The 12559-nt window shown below is 43.2% G+C and overlaps 1 protein-coding gene across 11 annotated transcripts in view; it reads left to right on the plus strand.

The window, feature by feature from the left end:
• Window positions 1-12559, plus strand: part of LOC144113786 (uncharacterized) — a 102052-nt gene that overhangs the window by 4838 nt on the left and 84655 nt on the right. For 6 of the 11 annotated variants that reach the window (XM_077647105.1, XM_077647110.1, XM_077647100.1 and 3 more), the window contains 5 exons: window positions 1711-2006; window positions 5041-5247; window positions 6247-6543; window positions 11291-11427; window positions 11506-11633. In XM_077647105.1, the coding sequence (XP_077503231.1) occupies window positions 1740-2006; window positions 5041-5247; window positions 6247-6543; window positions 11291-11427; window positions 11506-11633 (1036 nt within the window). In that variant the 5' untranslated portion in view covers window positions 1711-1739. Of the gene's footprint in view, window positions 1-1428; window positions 1517-1710; window positions 2007-5040; window positions 5248-6246; window positions 6544-11290; window positions 11428-11505; window positions 11634-12559 lie in introns of all 11 variants that reach the window. The other 5 variants (XM_077647102.1, XM_077647106.1, XM_077647103.1 and 2 more) reach the window with 1 other exon arrangement.

Raw genomic sequence — 12559 nt, forward strand, 5'->3', positions numbered from 1 at the left:
TATAGACACCTAAATTTAGTTGCATGTTTTCCACTCTGTAATGGTGGATGAGACATTAGAATACATGGATCGCCAGATGATATTCGCTTACGACCGCGAAATAATTTATAATCGAATTTCTTCTCTCACGCTGTTTTCATTTTCGGCTTCATCAACTGTACAATGCCTGTAACATGTAAGATGGCTATAGGTCACGCGAGGCATGATAACTGCAACATAATCGCTGATACATAGTTTTAATTCACTGCAACACTTAAGTCGCCCTACTTAAAATCCGCACAATGACAACAAACTACATATCAGCAATTATATTGGAGTTGTTTTCATGCGTCAAGTGACCTAAAGCCACTTTATGCATTGCAACCATTGCTAGGTTGTTGAAACCGAAATAGCATCAAAAAGGAATTCAATTACAAATTATTTAATGGTTGTAGGGAACTACCATGGGGTGATCCATGTATACTGACGTCTAATGTATCATTTCAAAGAAAAAACACACATGCAAAAATTTGGTGTGTATAGTCCTTTAAGACATGTAGTATATGCGGATCACCATGTGGAATTTGCCTATGGTTGGCAAATAATACACCATTAAATTTCTTCACTCACATTGTTTTGGTTTCAGTAGCAGACAGGTGGCTATGATGTCAAGGGTCAGTAAGGTCATGTGAAAAAAAAAAATGCGATTTTGCTGCTTCATTGTTTTAAATCAAGACAACCCTTATGCCAGCTCTCCCCAAGGGCTGGAATTGCAACCAGAGAAGCTTCTTCAAAGCTGCTTAAGCTTTGTTGATCACTGTATTTGAAGGCCTCATGTGACCTAAACTGAGTTTTTGAGTTGTAGTTACCATTCCTCTGTTGAAACTGAGACTGAAACAACATTAGAGAAGGTATTCAGTTATAAGTTATGTACTAGGAGTATGTACATAACTTATAAAATTCTATGTGACAATTCATGTTTGCTAATGTCTTGCATATTATTATAAAGAAAGAACAAACAACCAAAATTTGGGGCCTGTACCCTTTTAAAACATTGGCAGGTTTAGATTTAAATACAATAAGCAGGAGAAAAAAAATAGTGCTTGTTTAAAGGAAAAGTTGAGTACGTAAAGCTGCTTAACCCTCTAACGGACATTTTTTTCAACAGTGGTACCAAAATGGCCATTTAGTACCCATGGGGCTGTCTGTCGACAAACCAAAAAAATTCGTTGGACGTGCCCTATGCACCTTAAACCGGAGACAGGGTGATGGAAAACACACAACAAGCAGAACTTGTGATGAGCCAGAATTAACGGTTGGCTTCCTGGCTCATCTAAGTCCGCTAGGGGGTTTGAAAAGCACAATGCGCATAATGTGAACAGTTATAGACAGAAGTTTACGGGGTGCAGGTTCAATGAAAAAAAAAAGAATTAATTCTGGCTCTTTCAGGCAAACCAGTTCATTGAAAAACCTGGAGGAATGAGGAGCGTACATGCTCTCTCTGCTGGAACAAGCACCAGCTAACTGGGTTGCGAATGTAAGCAGAAATAAATTATTTTTCTGTCAACTCGGATCCTGTAAACTTTTTTTTATGACTGTACCTTTATGGGCATGCAGTACTAGCCACCTAGTCTTGTTGTATATCATGATGCACTACATTGTGCACCACACCATTTATGTTGCTGTAGAAGAATTTCTTTTTTCTTTTTCTCTCCTCATCACCACTGTCAGGGGTATCAGAGTTTAGTTTTCACATAACGATGGAGATTCAGGATGTGCGCAGCATCACGGAGAATGGCATCTTGGCTGATGCTTCTGCCCTCCTCACGGAGGCATCGCCTGGGGAAACAGCAGTGGCTGCACTGCCTGTGGTCAACTTGAGCATTCCCTTCCTGGGTGGCACTCAAGGCATCATGATTGGGACAACTGCTGATGGATCAGGAGCGTTTGTGGTGGATGCCTCCCACTTGTCTCTGCTTGGCTCCAGCGGTGTCTTCACTGATGGCGTTCTTCAGTTCTCTGTCCAGGTAAAGGTGGTCTTTAGTTCTTGAAGCAATCACGTTGGCATGAGATCACACATAGCCTTTGTGGGTGCATACCCATCCTTGTCTGCTCTGTGTTCTCAAATTGGATTCCACGAAACCCTTGTGATCCTTGGAGTACTTTTGGGGTTCCCTGAATACCTTAACCCTTTAACCACCAACCCCGAGCTGTACTCGTCATGGGAGGTCGTACCAAAATCGCCAATGACGAGTCACACTCGTCCGGCCCGATATTGCGGTGCTGCCACCTTTAAAGACGAGTTACGGTCGTCAGTTGCATTGTTTGCGATTTTTAACACTAAAGGGCTCTAGTCGACCATAAAAAACGCATCTTGCTCCTTAGGTGCGTTATTGAAGGCTCAAAAGAGTCATTTCACAATGGCGTCATCCATGAGGAATGCCGGTGGTGGCAATGTCCCGAGAAAAATAGCTGCTTCTTGAAGCAGTTGTGACAGCAGCATTTCTGACAATATAGAATTTGTTTCTGAAAGTGACTCGGACTTTGTGTACGTGTTGGAGCTGGCTTCAAATGACGACGAAAGTGGCGACAACAACGAGGGTGTGTCACTGCTTAGTGCACGTGTGTGGCAGCATGTGAGCACGAAAAACCCGCCACCCGCGCCTCCATGGTTCCATTTTTCTTCAGTGGTTGGGTTCTTGCGGCAGCCCAATGACGAGCACGACATTCTCGGCTGGTTTCAGGTATTTTTTGACTAGGACATCATTGACGTAATCGTCACAGAGATGAACTGTTACGCGGTAGAGTACTTTGCTGCTCCGCATTCTGCATGGAAACCGGCAGACCGCGATGAGACCATGGTCTTCCTTGCACTGATAATATTACAGGATAATGTTGGTAAACATCAAGTGGAGATGTACTGGTCTACAAAAGTAGTTTTGGAAACACCAGTGTTCAGGAAGGCCATGAGCAGGAACCGCTTCAACGTGTTTATGCGCTGCCTTTATTTCACCGACATTGAAACCGTGGATAAAGCGACCCACCCGCACCCCAGACTTTGGAAGCTGTGGCCCGTGACCTCAAGGCTGAACGAGGCCTTCCTTGCATCCTACGTGCTAGATCAGGATGTGTCCATTGATGAGAGCCTCTTGCTGCACAAGGGAAGATTAGCACGGAAACAATATCTCCCGCTAAGGCGTGCAAGGTTTGGCTTGAAAATGTTTTTACTGTGCGAATCCTCCCGCGGCTACATCTGCAATTTGATAGTGTGCACTGGCAAGGGAACAGTAGATACAGACGGTAAGGAAGCGATGGGTGCCAAGGTAGTGCTGGACCTTATGGAGCCATTTCTTAGGAAGAAATTTTGTTCCATTTTAGGACAAAGCAATGTCTATGCAATTTGTTGTGTGTCACAGCATATAATATGAAATAAATACGCCATATTTCAGTGCGTTCTACACATTACTACGGCATGCACTGTGAGAAAGCCACCCTCGTAAACAGTTTTTTTTAAAAACTTTTTGGGCTAATTTTAACCAGAAACCATCGAAGTAATATATTTTCGGAAATGGAATTACGTGGAGAAAATTATGGTCACTTAAAAAAATTGGCGATTTTGTTACGTTTTTTGAAAAATAATTGGCAGTTAAAGGGTTAATCCATGCATGCTTTAACCTACTCCTTTCCTGACTTTTTTCGGTGTTTATTTGAGGACTCAGTTTTTTATTTTTCTGCAAATAATATTTTGTATGGATGAATTACCAGTTTTTTTTGGCGATATGATGTAGCATTCCAGTGCAGTCAAAAGTCAGAATATATTTTGGTCATTTTGGCAGCACCAGCACATTTACGAGTAATTAACACCTATATGGTCAGACATACAGCTCTTTTTGTCGAAGGAAGTGATGTTGCTATTTAAAAAGAAAACTGGAATTTTAAGGATGGAACCCCCAGACACAAATGCAAATTTAAGTTTATCTTTAAAAACTTGGTTGTCATGTTATCTTTGGGCTATTGCTATGGGCCCACTGTTCTCTTGGTTGAGCGGAGAGCGGGGCTTTGTTGTTTGCATGCTGACTACTGCGATGGAACTGCCGCTGAACCATTGTGGTAGACGGAAAACCGCACTTTTTCATGGGGCTTAAGCATGACGCTTATACATGCTGCGGAGAAACCTATTTCACCAAGCCCTTAGCGGATGATGACAGCGAACAGCACTAGGCTTGCTGTTGGAGGGGATGCAACCCTGCGCATGGCACTTAGCTTGTTATTTTCTCCTTTGACTGCATGTAGTCCTGCTTAATAGTCACCAAGCTGTGGTCCATATCGGAAGGCTACTGACTTTTTTAAAAACTGAATTTCGAAAATTAAATTCAGCGTACTGTTATCAGTTTTTTCAGTTTCAACTGAAAAGTCCAGCCGCTACTTATAGCTGAATGTTTCACTATGCAGCCAGACATTATTAACTTAATTTGTGCATTTTTTGAGGTGCCGTGTGTCTGCATGCTGTAGGCAGGCAGAGATGAAGCCAAGACATGTGGTGTTTCCAGCCAGCCAGTGAGTTTTCCCTGAGGCTAAAATGATTGAGCACCCCTGGCTTAGCTAATGTATTATTTGTATTGAGTGGAATTTTTTAGCAATCCGGGCTTCACAGATTTGTAAGAAATGAAGCAGCCACATTCCTGTGCATTTTTTTGTGTGCCTGTGTGATACTGATGTTTCGTTGACTTGGAGTTTCTTTTTTTTGCTAGCAGCTTGATACAGTCAGAGCAAAATTATTTGCATAATTGCGTGTTGCATGGTTTCTAATGTTCATGCTGCATATGTTTGCAGGAGAAAGGTAGGACACTAAATTTATTACTGTTCATTACGCTGTAATAAATAAAAGAGTTAGGGTGGTTTTTCTGAATAAGATTTCTTTTAAGGCACACGTGAAAAAATGACTTCATAAAAACACTTCATTTGCAAGGGTGTGCTGTTTTCGCTTTTCTGTGATTTCACAGTTTTTCTTTTTGCAGTGGAAGGTTGATTGGTGTGAAGCAAACCATTGTTTCTGTGCAGGGAAATGATGACGCAGAGCAGGTGGTGTTACTTCAGCCACAGGAAATGGCCAACTTGGAAGGCAGCAGCACAGCACCTCTTATGGAGCTGAGCCCAAACATACCTGCTGTTGTGCCACCGCTAGCAGCACTTCCAGATGCAGAGGCTGCCAGGAAGTCACCACGCATAGACCATAAACCTGATGAGATAGGACCGCCTGTCGGTAAGGTGTGTGACTATAGTCTTAGGTGATCCACGGTAGAGAAAAGGCAGGAAGGTAGGATTCTTGGCAGCACAGAACAAAATGGATACGGATTGAGAGGGAGCCTCGGACTGCTAGCCACCATTATGACAATGACAAGAGCACTTATGACGAAAGTAGGTCCTCTTGTTGAATCGATGGCTAGCAGATTGAGGGTCTCGGTTGATCCATATTCATTTTGTTTTGTTTTGTATGTCTTAGGTGGTATGTCATAGGTGGCAGAGGCAGTTTCTACCATTCCACTGTTGGGGTAGTTTTGTTCACAGTGGTGTCAGGTTTAGTGCCAAACGTAGGAAGACAATGTTGCGAGGTCTCGAAGATTACGAACTGAACATGGTGCTTGGTCTGAAATTGGGGAGTGTTGGTTCATTGCTGAGCCTGAAGCTGATGGGCTAGCTGGGCTTGTACTTTGGATGAGAGCTGCCACGAATACTTGGCCACCTACCAACAAAAAAAGTCCTTGGTGTGTACAGTGAAATACTTTTGCTTTTTGCTGAAATCGTTTACTAAAAGCTGCATTCTGCATATTTTTGTTCAGTGCAGTAATTGTCATTATTAGTATTGCTGATGTTATCGTTAGCACTGTTTCACAGTTCCTGAACCCCCAGTGCTGAATTAATGCGCTTCTCAGAGTGTCATTATTTTAGTGTTCTTTTCTTCAAAGGAATGATGTTGACGTTGTGCATTATTTGTGGCATCCATTTCCTTTATGAAACGATGCTACTGGCATAAACACTTGAACCAGTCGCATCAAAACATTTCTATCAGTTGGTCATCCTTCTTGTTGTGGGCACACATATGCTTTGATAGGCTCACTGTGTGATGGTTGGATGGCAGGTACTCTTAATTCTTTGCTGATGCAATTATGCAAAATCTTCAGATTTTTAATGAACTATAAGCAGTGGTGTCCGTAAGCATTTCATGCTTATTAACATTTGCACACTCTTGACATATCCCTTTTGCAGGGTCCATTCAAATGCAGCATTTGCAGTGCAGAGTTTCCTAAGTGGAGCCAGGTGCAGCGACATGAGCGGGCGCATGCTGAGGACAAACCATTCAGGTGTTCACGGTGTGAGGCATCCTTCAACCAGGAGTTGAACTTGCGGCTGCACATGGCCACACACCCGGGCCCAGGCCAACCATCCTGCCCAGAGTGCGGCAAGTCGTTTGCCCGCCTGGCAAGCCTCAAGGCCCACCTGATGCTACACCAGAAGGAAGAAAATTTGATATGTGCTGAGTGCGGGGATGAGTTCAGTACACAGGCAAGTTGGTGTGCCAGTGGTACTTCTTGTTGTTTTCTATACTTCCATTTTGCAATACAATTAAACCTTGATGTAGCAAACTTCAGTCTAATGAAATCCTTGATGTAACGAAGTGCAGTAGACTCCTTCTGAATTGGAGGTGGAGATCAGAAGTTAAGTTTTTATTTTTTTCATAAAACGATGAAATTTAGCAGGCTTATTGAAAAGTGCAATGTATGATTAAATTAGTTGCACTAAAATACCTACATAGTTATGACATTATAACTATTTATAGGCTTCATTGAGATACCAAGCTTGCAGGAAGCCTGGGATGAAAACAAAGCATGGTAGGAGTTTGCAGTCATGTTAAGTTTTACGCAGAGGAATGATTGATACAGTGACTTTCTATATTATGTTTATCACCCTGATTTTTCTACATGGAATCTTATGTGCAGTCTTGCATAATACACTCACTTGTCATGTCAAGTTAGTGACAGAGAAAAAAAAAAGAGGCAGTAATTCAGAAATGTGGGAATATCACTGCATAAGGAATTCTTCATTACAATGCAACAAACCACATAGTAATCCGTGAGGCCACTGCTGTGCTGCACTTTCTGCAAGCAGGGCAGTCAGGTCAAAAAACACTTGAGAAAATTAACACTGAAGTTGCACGAGCAGTTCATGTGCATCAAAATGCCCTAGGACAGTAATGTTTAGTGTCCTTGGCAGTAGGGGCCTTCATATAGTTCTGTCCTTTTGGTTAGTAAGGCAGAAACTTGGGCTAGTTGGATATTGTTTGAACTCATATTTTCTAGCGCTTAGTGAACACAAGGAACAAGAACACAAATACACAGGACGTACGCTAGTCTTCAACTGTCGTTTAATCGAAAAAACATTCAATATAAGACATCTCAAATGCTGATATTCACACACGCGCAGTAGCAACGCCACGTTTCAAGAACAACAATTCTTTTTTTGATAGATAAACAGATGGGGTGCTGACACATTTTGAACCTTCTTTATCAGTGCACATAGCTTCGAAAATTTCCCGTTCCGATTGCGTTTTTAGTGTTCCTAGAATGCTTGTTTCATGCAAGATTGGTGTGCAGGGTACAGGGTCAGGGTCGCCAGGGTACCGTTCGATGAGACAGCGTTTGCAGTGCACCGCGAGATTCCCCCCCGCCGATATGGATTCTGTTGCCAAGCGGTGCTCTCTCAGCCTTTCATTAACGCATCTTCCTGATTGCCCGATATAAGCTTTGCCTCAAGTGAGCGGGATTTTATAGACAACACCCATTTTGCATGGTATGAACTTCCTTTGGTGGTTCTTAGTGCACATTGGCTTCCTTGCCTCGCTGTTCACGAGTGGGCACAAGCGCACTAGTTTCTTTGGGGCAGTCAAAACAAGATCGACGCCACACTTTTTCGCCACCTTTTTTAGACGGTGCGACATGTTGTGAACATACGGCATAGCCACAAGCTGAGTCCGCCGCTGGGGATCGTCACGGTTATGTTGCTTCCCAGTTCTCACTTCCTTCAGCAGCTTTTCCGCAACAGATGTCAGAGTTTCCTCTGGAAACCCGGTGTTCTCTAGGCGAAGCTTTTGCAGTCTCACACTTTCTGTGATGCAATGCTCGCACGACTTATTGAGAGCAGCGCGGAAGGCATTCATGGCAATACCCCTTTTTACAAGTTTAGAGTGCGCCGATTGATAACTGAGAATTTCTTTTTTTGTTCTCGGCTGATACATCCAGCAAACACGTGCCTTTTCAAACCTAATGCATATATCAAGGAACTGCAGCCTCTCGTCGTTTGGGATTTCGGTTGTAAAGGCTAGACCCAGGCTACAGGAATTAAAGACATCAAGCACATTTTTCACCACATCGTTCGGTGATGACTACCTTGTAGTAATGAATCTAACACAGTCTGACAAACCGAACAGTGTGGTGAAAAATGTGCTTGATGCTCTGACATCTGTTGCGGAAAAGCTGCTGAAGGAAGTGAGAACTGGGAAGCAACATAACCGTGACGATCCCCAGCGGCGGACTCAGCTTGTGGCTATGCCATATGTTCACAACATGTCGCACCGTCTAAAAAAGGTGGCGAAAAAGTGTGGCGTCGATCTTGTTTTGACTGCCCCAAAGAAACTAGTGCGCTTGTGCCCACTCGTGAACAGCGAGGCAAGGAAGCCAATGTGCACTAAGAACCACCAAAGGAAGTTCATACCATGCAAAATGGGTGTTGTCTATAAAATCCCGCTCACTTGAGGCAAAGCTTATATCGGGCAATCAGGAAGATGCGTTAATGAAAGGCTGAGAGAGCACCGCTTGGCAACAGAATCCATATCGGCGGGGGGGAATCTCGCGGTGCACTGCAAACGCTGTCTCATCGAACGGTACCCTGGCGACCCTGACCCTGTACCCTGCACACCAATCTTGCATGAAACAAGCATTCTAGGAACACTAAAAACGCAATCGGAACGGGAAATTTTCGAAGCTATGTGCATTGATAAAGAAGGTTCAAAATGTGTCAGCACCCCATCTGTTTATCTATCAAAAAAAGAATTGTTGTTCTTGAAACGTGGCGTTGCTACTGCGCGTGTGTGAATATCAGCATTTGAGATGTCTTATATTGAATGTTTTTTCGATTAAACGACAGTTGAAGACTAGCGTACGTTCTGTGTATTTGTGTTCTTGTCCCTTGTGTTCACTAAGCGCTAGAAAATATGAGTTCCTTCTGGTTATTCAGCCTTGCATGCCTTTTTTTTTTTTCCGGGTGGTGCGTTTCTGCTGAGAGTGCGTGAGCACGAACTTTCGCTCCGTTGCCAACACCACACGAAGTGAATCGTGGACACTGGATGCTACTGAGGCGACAAAGCATAGTTGCAAATGTCCCTGAATAGTGTAGCACCAGCCAGACAAATGTTCGTTGTCATTCTGTTAAGTTGATGGCGCGTACTTTGCGGCCATGGAAATGGAACTTTGCTCGCATCGGAACTGCAATGCGGTGCCTTGGCTAGTGTACGCTTTGCTGTGGTCTTTGCGTTTGCTACTGGGCATCAGCTCTGGGCGTCCGTCAGCTTCTGATGGCACATCGGCGTGACATTCACTGGATGAACCCGCGTGCTCTTGCTGCTGCACGATCTAATCAGTCGGCGTCATCAATTGATGGAAACTACTCTGTGCTGCATTCATATCACCGCACCGGAATAACTTATGGGATCCCCGTCGCTTTCACGGCTGCTCTCATTTCTTTGTCTTTGCGAAGGATCACACAGCATGCTGATCTTTTTCGTCGCTTATGGGCTGTCTCGCTTCATCCAGTTCATTTTCTGACGATCGTTTACTGAAGTGGAAACTGCCATGAAGGCAAAAACTGTTCTTCATTAAACAGTCGTTAATTTAACTACCACCTGTCACAGTGCGCTGTTTGCTCACAATCTGGTGGGCAAGTTGGGATGACATCACAAGGTCACTTGTGATGTCATCCCAACCAGACAGACAGAGAACATTAGCTAGACAGACAGTGGCAAAATCGGCGAGTGGGGGTCTTAGTGCTCACGCACTAAAAATACAGATTACTGACTGGTGCTGCATTTTGCCCATGAAAGCGTCACCCAGGCAATCTGGCTCGATTGTTTACTTTTACTTTTTTTTTGTTTTGCGACTCGCTCCCCCACTGCGGATAGACAATAGAGCTGAGTGCGGAAGGGGGGGCGCACCATGGCGACGTTTTGGCCGTGCACCCCGCCTTTTTTGCTGCACTTTCTGGTGAGGCAATGGCAGCCCCTTACTACAGATGTCATGTGTGCCTTATGATGTTCAAAGGCGGAATTCGTGTGACAGACCAGTGTCAGCAGTCGCCCAAGGACATGGGAATAGGAATTTAAATAATATAAGTTATCGACTCACTTCTGAGGACTTCTACGTGGCATGCACGTTTATTGGCATTACTCTAAATAATGCACGCATTTGATAGCCACCTTCTGAATCATGTTTCATAGGCCATTTAACTATTTCCTTACCACGCCTACTCAAATCATTCAGTTTGAACAGTGGTGCAAAATGCCCCATTCAGAGAAATCCAGGCCTCTTCTGGACAAGTACCACCATTCAGTATGTTGCAAAAGCATTGTACTTCAGTTTTGGAATCAGTTTTTTTTTTTTGTCAGCTACATGGGGGGAGCATGTTTAAACTTCGCACGAAACCTGTCAACACGGAGAAATCACGCAAGCACAGTGCCCATGGTGGCGTCCTCTTCTCGAGCTGGCCCTGCACAGTAGCAACAATGTTCCTCAATTTCACAGTAGTATTGACACTTGACTCTATAGGTGCAAGTGAAAGCTTTGTGCAAGAAAATGACGTGCAGTCGTCTTACTTTAGTACGCATAGCGATGACTGCTGCTCCGATATTGCTCTGTTTATTATACCTAACAGGTTTGAAATAAAAATTATATCAAGAAACTGTAAAGATCAGTACTTTTCTCACTGTAAGCAAAGAGTTAGCAAGCATCTGTGATATTTTTGTGTCTGTTTTGCTACTTTCTACATTATATTCTTACTTCATCTTTGTGGATTCTGAGAATTTGGTGTAATTTTCTCAGTGTAAAAATAAACACTGCCATTATTGTTTCATTTGAACTAATTGACCCCTTCATTTTGCAGTTAATTTTTATTTTTCACATTTCAGTTGTTTTTTTAATTGCTGTATAGCATCACTTGCTGAAAGAGAGAATATTTCAATAGCTCCGCGCAATGGAACATGCAGGCACGCCTTGACCGTCATGCTCAAGAGCACAAGGATGAACTTTCTAGAGTGAAATACTACTTTTGCCGGCAGTGTCCCCAGAAGTTCTCCAAACAGCCACTTCTCAAGGAGCATATGAAAATGCACTACAAAATCAAGTGAGCGTGTTCGCTAGCTCTGACAACTGAGAGGATTCCTAAAGTTTTTGTATTTTCTCTTTTATTTTTTATTTGCAGGGCATCCCTCTCACATCGCACATATAAAAGAAACATTGACCGTTCGTCATTCTCACATAAATGCACAACATGCAAAAAGCAGTTTCAGAAGCCCAGCCAGCTGTTGCGACACATAAGGATTCACACAGGTATGTTCCTGATATGCCATTCAGAGTGGTGTTAGAAGTGCAGATGATTGATTGACTAATGCCTTTAGTAAGTTTAGGAGCAAGACGGGAGTTAGAATGAATGGGCAGGATGGAAAGAAAAAGCACGTATGCTTATCAGTAGTGGAGTTTTGTGATGTGCTTGTTTTCATTTGTCTTTGTGTTTTCTGTATCCAGTCTTGTCGTGCACTGTGTTCCATGATGACTGCTAGTAAGTGTGTTTGTGACCTAATCTTTTAATACTAATCTATAATTGTGCAGCAAGAATGAAAGCAAGAAAACTTTTTCGTGTAGAGGGATGAGTCATCTCACCTGAACATAATTCTGTGTGGATGAACTAACACAGTTTGTGAAAAAGTCTCATGCTTGAAGGTTTTGACTGACTAATATTTTAAGGCATTTTTTTTTGTCAAAAGACAGATTTGTTGACTGCATTGCTTACACACACACACACACAAAAAAAAAAAAGCAAGTACTTGGTGGTTTCTATATGTACTGAATGGCTTGGTTTTATGACACTGGGTATGTTTCCCTGATGGACTGACAATTTTGGGTATTGACAAATACAACAGAGTGCGCCTGTTAGTACCCAGACAAAAGCAGAATTGCTGCATTATTAGTCATGCATAATTCATGCATGGTTTGCATTAAGAATAAGTCACATAGGCTGTTCTGTCATATCAGCAGAGAAAGTGCTGATGCTGTTTATTTACAGTAAATAAGCTAGTGACATTCTAATCACAGTGCTTAACACAAAAAGCAAGCCTGTGTATAACTGTTTTGGCGGCGTTGGCAGCTGGCCGGCTGGCTGTACACACTGGCCAGTGGGCCATAACACTTCTTCCCCTGTGCCACCTTTCGATTCTGGAGGAAGTTCGGCTTTTTGAGCACCCAACCGGTGCAACGAC

The sequence above is a fragment of the Amblyomma americanum genome, chromosome 1, assembly GCF_052857255.1.
Source record: "Amblyomma americanum isolate KBUSLIRL-KWMA chromosome 1, ASM5285725v1, whole genome shotgun sequence".
Lineage (NCBI taxonomy): Eukaryota > Metazoa > Arthropoda > Arachnida > Ixodida > Ixodidae > Amblyomma > Amblyomma americanum.